The 17,850-nt window shown below is 44.4% G+C and overlaps 1 protein-coding gene across 1 annotated transcript in view; it reads right to left on the minus strand.

The window, feature by feature from the left end:
- LOC126094976 (uncharacterized) overlaps positions 1-17,850 on the minus strand; it is a 50,484-nt gene that overhangs the window by 19,646 nt on the left and 12,988 nt on the right. Inside the window, exons 2-3 of the mRNA XM_049909630.1 lie at positions 15,845-15,977; positions 771-934 (exon numbers count right to left, since the gene is read on the minus strand). Coding sequence (XP_049765587.1) covers positions 771-934; positions 15,845-15,977 — 297 coding nt within the window. The remainder of the gene's footprint in view (positions 1-770; positions 935-15,844; positions 15,978-17,850) is intronic.

Here is a 17,850-nt window from a genome sequence, read left to right on the forward strand (position 1 = left end):
TCTGGACCCTTTGTGCTGAAGTATTTCTTGAATTTATTGCAGTCTCAGTCTTCTTCTACAGTTTTTAACTCCACCAGCTCCATCCAGTACAGTGGAAGTTATCATCTGATGTCTTAACACATCTCCTATCATCCTGTCGATTCTTCTAGTCAGTGTTTTCCAAATGTTCCTTTCCTTGGCCATTCTGAGAATAGCCTCCTCATTCCTTATCTTATTGGTACACCTAATTTTCAACACCCTTCTACAGCATCAATCCTCAAATGCGCCGATTCTCATCTTTACCGGTCTGCCCACAGTGAATGATTCACTAGCATACAGTGTTGAGTTCCAAATTTCTTCCTTGGATTAAGGCGGATGTTTAATACTACAACACTTTTGTTGGCCAAGAATGCCCTCTTTGCCTACGCTAATCTGCATTTTATTTCATCCTTGTATCGTCCGTCATGCGTTATTTTGTTACCTATATGGAAGTTGACTTTCATTCCAATGGGGTATGAACCCAGAGTTATTGAGAAGTTCGATAAAGACGCTGAAAACGAGAATTAGGGTGTAATGGTAGTTTTTAAGAAGTAAAGAGGCAAGTATGAGAACTATTACAACAATGCCTTTTCAAATCAGCTATTCAAAACATCGTAACAAGCCGCACGATCATTTCCGTTTCTCAAAAGGTATCTCATGTACAACCTGTCAACAGCTACAAGTAAATGCTTCAGGCTCATTTTCGCCGTAGAGTAAACGATGAAACGTGACAAAGAAATATTATTACTTACTGCGAAATAAGGTGTTCCAGATCTCCGTAGACGTCTCTTCGGAATATTCGTTTAAACGGGAAGTCTTTCGCGCCTGTAGGCAGTGGATAGTTGACTCTGAATCCGTAAGCGAAGGCGAAGAGATTGGTGTAAGGCAGTATGTCTTTCTTGATGTTCAGTCGCACCTGCAGAGATAAAGAAAATTATGTAACAAATCTACATCTCTTTGTAATATATTTTACGAAAATAGTGCTTAAATATTCTTAGTGTGAAAAGTAGAACATAACAAAGTCTGAAGCACAAGGCTATTGAATGAGAATCACATGCGCAAGAAACTTTTGAAAACAGTCAGACATGTTACAGTGGAAAAATATGCACTAACAGCAGTGGAAAATGATATCCTTCGACACCTTGCCCGGACGATACCAAGCTGATATTCCAATATTACCAAGCCTGTTTCGGTGTTTTCATTAAAGTTTAATCATTAGTTAAGATTATTTTCAGTAATTTAAGTATACAGAAACATAACACTAGGTCTACAACGTCGCTGCCTCCGTTTTTCAACAGATGGCAGTAGCGGCAAGTTATGATGCAGATGGTAAATCATGTCATACAATAATTTCTGTTATTTGTGAACATAACGCCGTCAAAATATTAGTCGATTTGTAATTGCATTATAAATTTGTTCCCGAGTGAATATGTCAACTTACGAGCCCAGTTCTCGTCACTGGCGGGAAGTTTTAATTTTCTGCTTTAATACGAAGTCGTCTGCGGCTGAAGCTCAAAATGCGGGGTAAGATCTGTAGTGAACGAACGTGCAGAGAATGATTTAAAAACTTCAAGAACGGTGATTTTGATGTGGAACACCTGCATGGCGATGGAGGAGAGAAGGTTTTCGAAGCTACCGAAACCGGCGGACAGAATCACAGGAGATCATATCGAATACAGCTGCTGCGTTTGAGCCGAGCACTGAAAGACAAACTACCAGAGTACAGTAATACACATTAAAAGATGATTTTTCAGCATGACAGTGCTCGTCTCCACGTCGCAAAACCAGGCAAAACATACTTGGAAACGTCTAAATGGGAAGTCCTACCCCACCCGCCGTAATCTCCAAACACTGCTCCCTCTACTTACCACCTTTTTCGATCAATGGCACACGGCACGGCTGACCAGAACTTTCGTTTATATGGACATGTGCAAAAGCAGATCGATTCATGGATCCCCTCAAAAGACGTTCACTTCTTCCGCCGCGGGATTCGTATGCTGCCCGAAAGATGGAAGAAAGTAGTGGCTAATGATAGCCATGCTCTGAATCGTAAATGTTTGTAATTTTTTACAATGAAACCCCAAACATCGAGAAAAAACAGTGGATGCAAAGTTGTAGACCTTATAAATGTAATAATTATAATTGCGCGTTGCTCAACGGTCTGATGCGAGTCTTTTAATTGGCACAGTTTTGGCACCTTTCATGTCGTAGCTTACCACACTAATTCAATCGGAGAAAGGGGACTTAAATTTTAACGTAAAATCCATTAGGTCATATATATGCGCGCACACACAAACACACACACACACACACACACACACACACACACACACACACACAGCAGAGCTACTTGCATCTTTTCCTCGCGTCATTAGCTCATCTGTGTCTATTTTCTAAGAGTTCTTGTTTTGCTTTACTTTTGTAAACCTACGCCTGAAGAGGGGCTACTGTTTATCCGATGAGAAGATGTCACACGTATTCTGTGGACTGAGTAGGATGCGTGATTTAAAGTTGCTCCTGAAAAGAATGGGAGTGTGTACAGAGATGAAATTAGTGTGAGATGTGTCGATATCCCTGCAGCAGGCCAGTAATTTTAAAGATAAAACTCACAATAATCTCCCACATGAACTAAACCTCCAGAAATGTCTCCGTTCAGCCAGTGAGTCCATAGAAAATAGTACAGTATTACTGGCAGTGCATTTCCATCCGAGTTTTGCGGAGATTAGGACAACCCATCTTTGAACTATTTTAGTGTGTCGTCGTCTAGAATTCTTTCTACTTGTTTTGCCGAGAAGTTCTCAAAGTTTATGTCCCTCGCAAAAGCAGTGTCAGCGAGTCGGGGTCGGTGTAAAGTACAGTTTTACTTCCTGTGATTCTAAGTGATCAATCGGGAATCTATATTGTTCGGAATAACGTTCATAATGGCTCTGAGCACTATGGGACTCAACTGCTGTGGTCATCAGTTCCCTAGAACTTAGAACTACTTAAACCTAACTAACCTAAGGACATCACACACACCCATGCCCGAGGCAGGATTCGAACCTGCGACCGTAGCAGCAGCTCGGCTCCGGACTGGAGCGCCTAGAATCGCACGGCCAACGCGGCCGGCCCGTTCATAATGGATATCATTATAATGTACAGGGTTATTACAAATGATTGAAGCGATTTCACAGCTCTACAATAACTTTATTATTTGAGATATTTTCACAATGCTTTGCACACACATACAAAAACTCAAAAAGTTTTTTTAGGCATTCACAAATGTTCGATATGTGGCCCTTTAGTGATTCGGCAGACATCAAGCCGATAATCAAGTTCCTCCCACACTCGGCGCAGCATGTCCCCATCAATGAGTTCGAAAGCATCGTTGATGCGAGCTCGCAGTTCTGGCACGTTTCTTGGTAGAGGAGGTTTAAACACTGAATCTTTCACATAACCCCACAGAAAGAAATCGCATGGGGTTAAGTCGGGAGAGCGTGGAGGCCATGACATGAATTGCTGATCATCATCTCCACCACGACCGATCCATCGGTTTTCCAATCTCCTGTTTAAGAAATGCCGAACATCATGATGGAAGTGCGGTGGAGCACCATCCTGTTGAAAGATGAAGTCGGCACTGTCGGTCTCCAGTTGTGGCATGAGCCAATTTTCCGCGGGCTACGCGTGGAACTTGCCCGCACGCGTTCAACCGTTTCTTCGCTCACTGCAGGCCGACCCGTTGATTTCCCCTTACAGAGGCATCCAGAAGCATCCAGAAGCTTTAAACTGCGCATACCATCGCCGAATGGAGTTAGCAGTTGATGGATCTTTGTTGAACTTCGTCCAGAAGTGTCGTTGCACTGTTATGATTGACTGATGTGAGTGCATTTCAAGCACGACATACGCTTTCTCGGCTCCTGTCGCCATTTTGTCTAACTGCGCTCTCGAGCGCTCTGGCGGCAGAAACCTGAAGTGCGGCTTCAGCCGATCAAAACTTGATGAGTTTTCTACGTATCTGTAGTGTGTCGTGACCATATGTCAATGAATGGAGCTACAGTGAATTTATGAAATCACTTCAATCATTTGTAATAGCCCTGCATTTATTTACTAAACACCATAAACTGGTAATACCGACACAGTTGGTAATTATTAACTGAAATCTAACAATTTCCTGATAGCAGGGTCTTACGACAGAACTAGATTGGAAGACATCCTATTAGCAATTGACTATTATGGCGCACAACCTGTGTCTCGTACTTGCACTCTTTATATTTCATAACCGTTCGTACATTTTCGTCAGCTTAAACAATATTCATTTATTTATTAAGATGAAAGATTTCTGGCGTTATAATATTGTTGCAAGAAAGTATTTATGACATGTAGGATTCTCCTAATATCCGTACTGGATAAAGCGAATTTATTAAACAAGATAACTTGCTTCACGCCAGAATGACTCTGTTTTCTCTCTCTCTCTGCTGACATAACGGGCGTTCTCATGTGTGGCCAAATCGCCTCACACCAGCGTCCACTGGCAGCGCCATGTGGTCCATCGGCTCCTTCAGCGAGCGTAGGAACTGAAATCTTACTCCTGACTGTCTGCGGTCCGCAGTAGGCTTACTCACTGAATGCTACACGATGTCTACAGGCGTGGTACAAAATTGTAAAACTGTACAATAAAAAAATAAAATGTGGGTTGAACCAAAAGGGTACCTTATTAACTGAATTGTAGAGATGGCGATCTTTGCGTCGAACATGGATTGAAACGTTGTTATTGTTCCAGAGGAGCAGGCTATATGTCGCTACTGATATTCGATGTTTCCCTTCGTCTTCAACGACACAAACAAAACTCTACACTCGTCACAAAAAAATGGTTCAAATGGCTCTGAGCACTGTGGCACTTAACATCTGAGGTCATCAGTCCCCTAGAACTACTTAAACCTCTCTAACCTAAGGACATCTTACACATCCTTGCCCGAGGCAGGATTCGAAACTGCGACCGCAGCAGCAGCTCGGTTCCCGACTAGAACGGCTCGTCCACAACGGCTAGCACACTCGTCACCTACAGTAAACTGATACACATAAGATATCTACACCGATACCTGCATATCGCGATGGCGAGGTCTCAGTATGAGCAAAGAGAGAAATGTTTCTGAAGTTTCCGGCTAAACAATGCGACACGACTCTTTACTTTTTCTTCCATGGCGAGCATAGGGACCGAAAAAGGTGTCGCAGTGCTTACCACACTGGACTTGTGTTCAGCAGGACAACGTTTGAAGTTCTCGACCGGCCATTCAAATTACGTTTGTCGTGATTTCCCAAATTCACTTAAGGCAAATGCCGGGATGACTCTTTTAAAAAGGCGACGGTCGATTTCTTTTTCCATTCTTTCGCAATGCAAGCTCATGCTAGGTCTCTAATGACTTCGCTATCGACGGGACGTTAAACCCTAATCTGCCTTCCATCCTTCTTTCTTGCTAGCATCAGAGAGCATCAGACGGTTCATATTTTGATAAATAAGTTATTTATTAGGAAGTATCCGTTATTTGAAGCTGCATTAAACAATTTAATATTTCAGGAGTAATACTCTCAGACATTCGTCTGTTTAAAAAAGACGAATTAGGTATTCATTGCAGTGTTATTTGTATAAAATACTTAAAGAACGATGCCTAGCTGGGTACGAAACGTCCAATGTTGTCAAGTAAAATAAATTGAACACTAATTAAAGCATCTTTATTTATTTTGGTTTCCTTGTGGGCTACTTTTCATTAAAAGAAAACTTTTTTGCTTCTTGTTACAGTAATAATGTACTGATCACTGGTATGATAACCGAGTCCATCTTTGTTAAACCGATTTGTCATTTATTTATGATCATGGTGTATTATTCTGTATATTCAACAGGAACAATTAACTGCTCTGGTGGCTAAATTATTTGATGTTCACGTTTGTACCATGAACGCCGAGAAAATCTTTGTCAGTTATGCTAAACAACGAGCTAATAATTCGCAATACAGGTCGCAAAAGTAAATAAATAGTGAAATACAGTATGTTCTTCCGTGAAAAACCCTCTAATGAATTGAGGAAAAGCACGTCTAGTTGCATATTCTCCTTTCCGTATCACTAACGCATTTTCATTCCGTCGGAATCCTGTTTCCAGTTTACAGCAAGTTAAGAGTGAAGCAACATTGCTATGTCCTACGTAAGTACGTTTTATTTACGAGACACTGTCTGACGTCAGTACGTACGTACGAAAATCTGTGACATCAGCCGCGCCCCAGTTCCTATTAGCTCCTTGTCGTCTCAGCTAGTTGCTCCGTGCTTCGTATTGGCTCAACTCTAATTAGCACCTATCGTCGCAAATTCCAAAAACAAGCAACCTGTATGAGCAGCTCATTGTGGCAAATGACTAATGCAGACATTCGTGAATACACTCCCGCACACGCACACATACGGAGAGAGAGAGAGAGAGAGAGGGAGAGAGAGAGGGAGAGAGAGAGAGAGAGAGAGGGAGGGAGAGAGAGAGAGTGAGAGAGTGATGGGGGGAGGGGCGGGGGGGGGGAGCTGCGAGGGAGACTACACACGGGCACAGGGGCCTAACGAACTTCGCTAACAAAGTGAGCACCACCGCGGATCGTGACCGACATACTGACGCATGCGGACGTCAGAAATCTCTTTTGTGCTGATGCCCGAATGCTCTTAACCCTTACAGTCACTGAGATACTCTCCTCTTTCCGGATAAAACACCGTGTACTCAAATATTTCTCCGGTTTGTTACAACGGGCTCTTAATAGCACCGTTTTGTACCATAATAACTCTTCCGCTTTCATCCACTTTTCGCGCAGTCTGGCGTAAGCTGCACGATGGTATCTGGCATCGACATAATTTTCTCCCCGTCCTATATAAATTCGAAAAGCAGCGTGTGTCAGTATTTCTGGACTAGAGGCAAATTCTGACTCTGAAGAGCTGCAGCTTGTCTAAAAGATCTCCCCACTGCCATATTGACTGAAATGGACTTATTCTGTACCACGTTCACACGACTACTTCAAGTGCGGTCAGAGACACCGTCTGCTATCGGAGTTGCTTCTTGACGTTATCATTAACCGACATAGGAGCTAAACCGTTGATCACCACCTAGAATACAGCCATCTTGATATCAACCATATTTAATGCAGGCTGTTTTCCATAAGTGAAAACGGAACTCTATACATAGGTAATTCACAATTTGCATTTCGTTGGATTTTCTAAACAAAAACTTGCCACAGAAGATTTTTCTGCTGCACTTACCATTAACGCTTTATAACATCCTAGCAGTAGCACATATATGTCTGATACATATTGGCTCATGTGAAGCACACGCAGTGTTGTGATGGGTTTCCTCCCATACGGACGTGATATCTCTACAAAATCATTTACAGTCTACGAATGACATTCCAGGTACATAAACTACGACTGAATGAGAAGGTAAATAGTGAAAAACGTCATTTCAGAACATATAACGTTGCGAACTTTAGGAAGCTAAATCTCCGCTGTGCTTGTGCATCTTCAGTAATTTTTATTCAAAAGAAGTCGAATATGTCATATTTCGATTGATGTATACTCGTGTTTCTGTATGATAACACAAGACCGAAAAAGGGGCAAATTAGGAGCATTTCAGATATGTTGTGGCAAAAAGTTATTAAAACCCAAACAATATATTAATTACCAAATCCAGAGGTAATAGTCTACGTGGAGAACTGAACTGGCAGCCGGACCAATGTAGGTGTACAGAACTAAGGCAGAAAGGAAAATAAAGTATGAAGTCGTTACAGTTTTCAAAAGATGTAAATAGAATCTAAGTCCGATTTTGCAGCTGAGTGGTCAGCGCGGTTTACTGCCGAGTGAAGGACCGCGTTCGAGTCTCGTTGGTGGGAGGACTCGAACGGGCTGCAGTCAGATTCGTGAGGCCAACTGAGAAGACCCATGGTCAGGTAATAGCTCTCCAGGTCACGAAAACTGACGACGGCCTGGAGAGCGGTGTGCTGCGTCCACGCTCCTTCCATACCACATCCTATGACGCCTTTGGCAGAAGGTGACACGGTGGTCGGTCGGTATCGATGAGACCTACGGAGCCTGTGGACAGAGTTTAAATACAGTCTAAGCATTCTAGGGAGTAACTAACAAGGGAACATCCCCATCGCACCCCCCTCAGATTTAGTTATAAGTTGGCACAGTGGATAGGCCTTGAAAAACTGAACACAGATCGATAGAGAAAACAGGAAGAAGTTGTGTGGAACTATGAAAAAATAAGCAAAATATACAAACTGGGTCGTCCATGCGTAAGATAGGCAATATTAAGGGCAATGTGAGTCGAGGAGCTCTGTGGTCCCATGGTTAGTGTTGAACAGCTGCAGAACGAGAGGTCCTTGGTTCAAATCTACCCTCGACCGAAAATTTTAACTTTTTATTTTCAGTTTATGTGAAAAACTCTTATGTTTTCATCACTTTTTTTGGAGTGATTATTACATCCACAAGAAAACCTAAATCGGGCAAGGTAGAAGAATCTTTTCACCCATTCGCCAAGTGTACTAGTTAGGTGGGTCGACAACATATTCCTGTCATGTGACGCACATGCTGTCACCAGTGTCGTATACAAAATATCAGACGTGTTTTCCTGTGGAGGAATCGGTTGACCTATGACCTTGCTATCAAATGTTTTCGGTTCCCATTGGAGAGGCACGTCCTTTCGTCAACTAATCACATGGTTTTGCTGTGCGGTCGCAAAACACACACTAGACTTATTACAGTGAACAGAGACGTCAATGAACGAACGGACAGATCATAACTTTGCGAAAATAAAGAAAGCAAAATTTTCAGTGGAGGGCAGATTTGAACCAAGGACCTCTCGTTCCGCAGCTGTTCACGCCAACCACGGGACCACGTCGCTCCTCTCTTCACAGTACCCTTAATATTGCTTATCTTACGCATGGACGACCCAGTTTGTATATTTTGCTTATTTTTTCATAGTTCCACACAACTTCTTCCTGTTTTCTCGATTGATCTGTGTTTAGTTTTTCAAGGCCTATCCATTGTGCCAACTTATAACTAAATCTGAGGGGAGTGCGATGGGGATGTTCCCTTGTAAGAAGAATTCAAGATACGATAAAAAATTTGATGGCCAGAAACCACTACTGGTGTGAGATATTGAGTTATGACGATGCTCAGAAAACTGGAACAGAGAGGCCCCAGTGATCGAGACAGCTGACTCTCATTTAATAGTATCTGAGTTAAATTCCCGTTCAGACTTGCGAATTAAAATTTTCTGTGGCTTTGGTAAATCATTAGTGGCGAATGCTTTAATGATTCCTTTGTACAGTCGATGGACGACTAATTTCATTCTACATCCTTATCGAACTGAGGATTTGTGAATTATATAATTTATAGCACAATATTTGATAGAAAAATTACTGTGTTAGCGGGATGAATGGCTGTGTGGAGACAGCCAAATTCTAATAAAATAAATAATCTGCAGTTTTAAGTCTGCAGCATAGCACAGAAGTATAATTTGCTTTAGCATGGGAAAATTAGAAATGGGGATCTCTTGAGGTGTGGTGTCAGAGGTAAATTTCAAAAGCTAAATGTAAGATTAATTGGGAACTGAAGTATTAGGCAGAGATGATGAAGAAAGTTTTCCTACCAGAAGAAGAATCTGGCTTGGTGCAGTATGGCAAATGGTTAAGGTGGGTGGTCTTTTTGTACGTAGCATTAATATTATGAGGTTGAGAGTAGCAAATACGTACTAGGAGTAGCCATATTGTTTTAATTATCAATTCGTAAAAAAGTACTTAATTACTTGCTTGTTTGTAAGTGCATGTCTACAGCCTCGGCGCACTCTGATATCCCCACGCCACTATAACATGGGACGCCACCAGTGAAGCCAAAACAAAATGGCGCAGGCTATTGGCAAAGACCAGTACGAGGGGAACACGACAAGTTCCATAACCCGATTTCCTAGAAACTTCACTCACTGGAAGAGGAGTCAAAATCAGCGAAAACGCGTCTCAACTTATCTGTAGATACTCGACCGTTTTTGAGAAAAGAACCGTCAATGTTTTCGACGTAATTCAGATGCCTTTTAGCATGCTATGAGCTCGGCCTCGCGCCCTACCACTTTTGTGTCTCGTGTTTGAAACCCGCTTCATGTTTTTATTTTATTTTATGTCCGTAAAAGGTTACTATACGAATGTTTCTTATCAAGGTAAGGCATACAAGGGCGTTATATTAATCTTAAAATTACAACTGGGTTTCACCCGATTATTATATAACATATGTGCGTGTGGTATATTTAGGGGTTACAATCTTTTTAAATCCTCATATTCTTATATTTCGTTCTTATTTCGATTCTTACGTTTTATTCTGCTGTGTGATCTTCAGGAAGATCTGGTGCATTTACTTCGATGATACCGATCGTAGAAACGTTCGAAAGATAGAAATTCCGAACACCACGAGCATCTTGCAAAGGTAGGTTTGTCAAAGCGACATTTCTCCGTAAGAAGCTCACTGGAGAAAAAGCGTCGTTAACATTTCTCAAGGTTTCATGGGCTGGTAGTAACTTCGCGGCGAACGACGCGTAACGGATCATTTTTCGAAAACTGGAGCTCACAACTGATTAAAAATCAAGATCCACTACAGAAATTTCACCGAAATGAATTTCAGTCAAGTTTTCCATTCATTTATTGTTTTTTTCTTTTTTCATTTTTCTCTTAAATCATTCACCATTCATAAATACAAATAAGGACAACGTTATTTGAATATGAAAAGAAAAACATTCGTTTAGCAATGCACTACGGACACGGGCACAGAAACTAAAAACAAAAATTAAAATAATAAATTGGTTTCAAACACAGCGCGCAGGAGCGTGAAACCACGACGCTGATCACAGTGCCACTGCTTTGGCTGGTTTCTTTACTTGCTAAAAGTAGTTAATCGGGAAATTCTGACCGTCGTTTTCTCAGAAACGTTTCTACATGCAAGCCGAGACACACGTTCGCTTCGACCGATGACCTCAGAAGTTTGGTCCCTTAGGTATCAGAAAATAAAATAAAAAAAATAAAACATGTTCGCTTCATTTGACCCCTCTTCCACAGAGCAAAGTTTCTGGCAAATCGCTCTATGGTTCTTGCCGTGTTCTCCTCGGAGGGAGCGTGTAGCAATAGTGCACCACCTGATGACGCAGTTGTCAAGTAAGTCCGATTGACGAAGAATGAAATCGCACACTACCTCTGTTTGATGAACAGTGAAGCTAAGTGAAAATCCTAGTGCTTCAAGAGACGAAAGTGGAGTAAGGGGAAATTAACCACGGATCATATTTTAGCATCTTGCACAACTTTTTCAGTTGAAAAAGTCGCCACAATCTTGCGTTCTGCAACTGTTCACAAGCATTCAACAATGCAGCGAGCGGAGTTTAAGGGCACTTAGTGCAGAGGTTATCAGCAAAATCCCCCCGAAAAGAGGCAGCTGCGGAAATGTTGCAGCCATGTCAGGACAATCCATATGACTTCCTCAGTCTCCTAATCGCCAAGGATGAGCGTGCACCACGAAGCCTCTCGAGGCAAAGGATCGAAGCAAATAACGGAACTACACTGATGAAGCCAATACATTACGACTATCTGCTTAGTAGCTTGGTTTAAATGGCTCTGAACACTACGGGACTTAACTGCTGTAGTCATCACTCCCCTAGAACTTAGAACTACTTAAACCTAACTAACCTAAGGACATCACACACATCCATGCCCGAGGCAGGATTCGAACCTGCGACCGTAGCGGTCGCGCGGTTCCAGACTGTAGCGCCTAGAACCGCTCTGCCACTCCGGTCGGCTTTAGTAGCTTGTTTGTACGTTTTGAAACCAAATACATCACTGATTCCGCGTATCAGGGATCCGACAGTTTGTTGGTAGCTTTGTGGAGGTATGTGGCATTAGACGCATACGTACAGGTCATATAATTTGCGAACGCATTGATGGCGCCCGATAACGACCCATGTGGGTTCCATAGGATTCACCTCAGGCGAATTTTGTCGCTGAGACATCAACGTGAGTTCACTACAATGCTCCTCAAACCACTGTAGCACGGTTCTGGCTCCGAGACACGGACAGTTAAACTGCTGAAAGATGACATTGCCGTCGGGGAAGACATCAAGCGTGAAGGGATGCAGGTGGTTCGCAACTCTCAGCGTGCTGTCGATTACTACCACAGGTCCGAGGCAAGCGCAGGAGAATATCTGCCTTAGTACAATAATGGTCCCACCAGTCCACATCCGCGGCCCTCTGTACGTTTCGAGCCGCCATTCACCTCGATGACCATGTGGAGAAGACCATCACCCTAGTGTAGGAGAAATGTGATTCACGCCAAGAGCGGAGACGTTTGCGTTTCCGTGCCAAATGGAATCATAAATGACCGCGTCGCTGAGTCAACATGTGAACACTCTAACAACCCTACCACATCAAAGGTCAAAAATTAATTATGAGTTTTTTTGTGTTGCTCACGCTGTTAAATATCGCATTTTCAGGCAACAACAATGTTACATTATGTGGCAGGTGTCATTAGAGCACAGTTAATAAAGTCATTTCACGAAATAATGGATAAACTAGGCACCCATCTTTTCCTGTTTCCCACGCTGGTCTCGTTGTGAACTCATGGCTCAATCGTCGAAAATCAAGGTGGTGATGATTCCAAGCTCGGATGCAAAGAGGCCTAGGTCTTATTCTGCGATATTCAAAAGTTTTATAGATGTGTTTCATAAACCATTCATGGGAAAATTAAAGAGACCTTTGGAGAAAAGAGAACCACTTGTATGAATATCAAGAGCTCAGATGGAAACCCAGTTCTAAGCAAAGAAGGGAAAGCAGAAAGGTGGAAGGAGTATATAGAGGGTCTATACAAGGGCGATGTACTTGAGGACAATATTATGGAAATGGAAGAGGATGTAGATGAAGATGAAATGGGAGATACGATACTGCGTGAAGAGTTTGACAAAGCACTGAAAGACCTAAGTCGAAACAAGGCCCCGGGAGTAGACAACATTCCATTAGAATTACTGACGGCCTTGGGAAAGCCAGTCCTGACAAAACTATACCATCTGTTGAGCAAGATGTATGAGACAAGCGAAATACCCCCAGACTTCAAGAAGAATACAATAATTCCAATCCCAAAGAAAGCAGGTGTTGACAGATGTGAAAATTACCGAACTATCAGTTTAATAAGTCACAGCTGCAAAACACTAACGCGAATTATTTACAGACGAATGCAAAAACTGGTAGAAGCCGACCTCGGGGAAGATCAGTTTGGATTCCGTAGAAATGTTGGAAGACGTGAGCAATACTGACCTTACGACTTATCTTAGAAGAAAGATTAAGGAAAGGCAAACCTACGTTTGTAGCATTTGTAGACTTAGAGAAAGCTTTTGTCAATGTTGACTGCAATACTCTCTTTCAAATTCTAAAGGTGGCAGGGGTAAAATACAGGGAGCGAAAGGCTATTTACAATTTGTACAGAAACCAGATGGCAGTTATAAGAGTCGAGGGACATGAAGGGAAAGCAGTGGTTGGGAAGGGAGTCAGACAGGATTGTAGCCTCTCCCCGATGTTATTCAATCTGTGTATTGAGCAAGCAGTAAAGGAAACAAAAGAAAAGGCTCGCCATGACATTGTAATTCTATCTGAGGCAGCAAAGGACTTGGAAGAGCAGTTGAACGGAATGGACAGTGTCTTGAAAGGAGGATATAAGATGAACATCAACAAAAGCAAAACGAGGATAATGGAATGTGGTCGAAATAAGTCAGGTGATGCTGAGGGAATTATATTAGGAAATGATACACTTAAAGTACTAAAAGAGTTTTGCTATTTGGGGAGCAAAATAACTGATGATGGTCGAAGTAGAGAAGATATAAAATGTAGACTGGCAATGGCAAGGAAAGCGTTTGTGAAGAAGAGAAATTTGTTAACATCGAGCATAGATTTAAGTGTCAGGAAGTCGTTTCTGAAAGTATTTGTATGGAGTGTAGCCATGTATGGAAGTGAAACATGAACGATATATAGTTTGGACAAGAAGATAATAGAAGCTTTCGAAATGTGGTGCTACAGAAGAATGCTGAAGGTTAGATGGGTAGGTCACATTACTAATGATGAAGTATTGGATGGAATTGGGGAGAAGAGGTGTATGTGGCACAACTTGACAAAAAGAAGGGGTCGGTTGGTAGGACATGTTCTGAGACGTAGAGGGATCACCAATTTAGTGTTGGAGGACAGCGTGGAGAGTAAAAATCGTAGAGGGAGACGAAGAGATGAATACACTAAGCAGATTCAGAAGGATGTAGTTGCAGTAGGTACTGGGAGATGAAGAAGCTTGCACAGGATAGGGTAGCATGGAGAGCTGCATCAAACCAGTCTCAGGACTGAAGACCACAACAACAACAACATAAACATATCGCTGTATTAAAGGACCTCTACATTAATGAAATCAAATCTGAATGTTGTCTCAGAAATATGTTAATTACTTTAAAGAAACAAAGTAGAATGTTGCTGGTATCGAGAGGTTGAGGTGAGGTGCCGTAATGGTTACGTAATTCAAGTACCATTACAACACGTAGGCATGATCTTCTGCAGAGCTCCATGTTCAGCAATGAACGATGAACGGTATGCTTTGACACACTTGTAGGTATACCAGTATTGTGCTGTTTCGGCAGAGATGGCACAGATCACAATCTAATCTACTTTGCAGAGCAAATAAGCGTCCGACCCCGCGTTCTGTGAAGGGTTTTGGACGTCCAACCATTTAGCGCCTAATCGTAGTTCCACTGTCCTACCTCTTTCCGTAGATGCTCACGACAGTAGCACGTGGACATTCGACCAGCTTCGCCGTTTTGGGTGTACTCGTTCCCAGGCTCTGCGAAATAATGATATTCCCTTTATCAAAGTCGCTTATGTCAATGGATTACCCCATTTGCCGCCCATATCTCCACTGGGGCGATCCTCGGTCCGTGTTACCGCATTCCGTGTCCGCAGTGCAACCTGACAGCATGCAGCGCCGCGGTGGGCAGGGATCACAATGTTTTGGCTTATCTGTGTACGTTTAATCACCACCGCCGAGAAATGCAACAAGCGAGAGATCATCCGCCAAAGTGATGTTGAATGGTTTTGTCGAACTGCAATGGTGTGCTACCAACAAGATAAGGTCGTAAAGAGCAACCGCTGCAGGAACAAACTGCCAAAATGTCCTCACGAGGCCGAGCGTTCTAGGCGCTACAGTCTGGAACCGCGCGACTGCTACAGTCGTAGTTTCGAATCCTGCCTCGGACATGGATGTGTGTGATGTCCTTAGGTTAGTTAGGTTTAAGTAGTCCTAAGTTCTCGGGGACTGATGATCTCAGAAGTTAAGTCCCATAGTGCTCAGAGCCATTGGAACCATTTTTGTCCTCACGAGGTTACAAGAGGTTGTAAAGACGATGTGTCGGGGGAAGCTGTTCAAGGGGTTGTTCGTGCTCCACTTTATCGCCCCAGATGCCAATCAAAGTTTGACTCATCTCCTCTTTACTCTTATCAGAAGACCCTTGCGTAGGAGACATTTCCAGAATCTCTCGAGGTGGAACGTTTCCTGAAAAACGTAGCTTCTAACAGCACGGCCTCCACCTAGTCACCCGCTGTTGGGAAAAAATCGTCACATTGATGTGTAAATCTGTGGAGCAGGACTGACACCGTCAAGAAGATTCATGTTCGGCGGTTTATTTTTTTCGAGGTTACAGACAGAACATTACGCCATCGCCTCTTGTGGCTGTCGTTCCAGCTGGTGAGGAGAGAGAGCTGGCCGGACAACTCACCCAGAAGGTGGTGCCCTCGAGGAAGACGAGTTTGCGCTTGACGCGCGCGGCTCGCGGCTCCGCCCCCGCAGCCACCCCCGCAGCCACCACCAGCAGCACCAGCAGCACGACGGAGGCCGCCGGCGCGCCGCCGCTGGCGCCCCCCATTCCGCCCACCGCCTCCCTCGCACTCCTGCCGACGCACAGCCGGGTCGCCGCCGCCCGCTCGCCGGTTCCTGCTGCGTGCTCCACTCTGCGCTCGCTACGTGCGTCTGCCGCTTGTTTGTCGCGGCGTTTTAGCGCCCGCGTCTTTCACGAGGGCGCCGGCTGGGTCCAGACAGTTCCCGCTATTACTCGCATTCCGGGCCGACCGCAAGGGCCGTGCGAAGCGTTTCGCATGAAACGAGAGCGTACTCCTCGAAGGAAGATTCCACTGTAGTTCCTAACACTGTCAGTGCAGAGACAGAGATCCGTTATTTCAATTAATGCTGACTTTTTTTTAGTAAAATATTTGCTGCCTAAGCTCCCATATACACTCCTGGAAATTGAAATAAGAACACCGTGAATTCATTGTCCCAGGAAGGGGAAACTTTATTGACACATTCCTGGGGTCAGATACATCACATGATCACACTGACAGAACCACAGGCACATAGAAACAGGCAACAGAGCATGCACAATGTCGGCACTAGTACAGTGTATATCCACCTTTCGCAGCAATGCAGGCTGCTATTCTCCCATGGAGACGATCGTAGAGATGCTGGATGTAGTCCTGTGGAACGGCTTGCCATGCCATTTCCACCTGGCGCCTCAGTTGGACCAGCGTTCTTGCTGGACGTGCAGACCGCGTGAGACGACGCTTCATCCAGTCCCAAACATGCTCAATGGGGGACAGATCCGGAGATCTTGCTGGCCAGGGTAGTTGACTTACACCTTCTAGAGCACGTTGTGTGGCACGGGATACATGCGGACGTGCATTGTCCTGTTGGAACAGCAAGTTCCCTTGCCGGTCTAGGAATGGTAGAACGATGGGTTCGATGACGGTTTGGATGTACCGTGCACTATTCAGTGTCCCCTCGACGATCACCAGTGGTGTACGGCTAGTGTAGGAGATCGCTCCCCACACCATGATGCCGGGTGTTGGCCCTGTGTGCCTCGGTCGTATGCAGTCCTGATTGTGGCGCTCACCTGCACGGCGCCAAACACGCATACGACCATCATTGGCACCAAGGCAGAAGCGACTCTCATCGCTGAAGACGACACGTCTCCATTCGTCCCTCCATTCACGCCTGTCGCGACACCACTGGAGGTGGGCTGCACGATGTTGGGGCGAGAGCGGAAGACGGCCTAACGGTGTGCGGGACCGTAGCCCAGCTTCATGGAGACGGTTGCGAATGGTCCTCGCCGATACCCCAGGAGCAACAGTGTCCCTAATTTGCTGGGAAGTGGCGGTGCGGTCCCCTACGGCACTGCGTAGGGTCCTACGGTCTTGGCGTGCATCCGTGCGTCGCTGCGGTCCGGTCCCAGGTCGACGGGCACGTGCACCTTCCGCCGACCACTGGCGACAACATCGATGTACTGTGCAGACCTCACGCCCCACGTGTTGAGCAATTCGGCGGTACGTCCACCCGGCCTCCCGCATGCCCACTATACGCCCTCGCTCAAAGTCCGTCAACTGCACATACGGTTCACGTCCACGCTGTCGCGGCATGCTAACAGTGTTAAAGACTGCGATGGAGCTCCGTATGCCACGGCAAACTGGCTGATACTGACGGCAGCGGTGCACAAATGCTGCGCAGCTAGCGCCATTCGACGGCCAACACCGCGGTTCCTGGTGTGTCCGCTGTGCCGTGCGTGTGATCATTGCTTGTACAGCCCTCTCGCAGTGTCCGGAGCAAGTATGGTGGGTCTGACACACCGGTGTCAATGTGTTCTTTTTTCCATTTCCAGGAGTGTAGTAAAAGGGATAACTAGTTTCGACCGTTTCCGATCATCTTGAGAGCTGAGAGATATTGAAATGACGGGTT

This window comes from Schistocerca cancellata, chromosome 8 (genome assembly GCF_023864275.1).
Source record: "Schistocerca cancellata isolate TAMUIC-IGC-003103 chromosome 8, iqSchCanc2.1, whole genome shotgun sequence".
In the NCBI taxonomy this organism is placed as follows: Eukaryota; Metazoa; Arthropoda; class Insecta; order Orthoptera; family Acrididae; genus Schistocerca; species Schistocerca cancellata.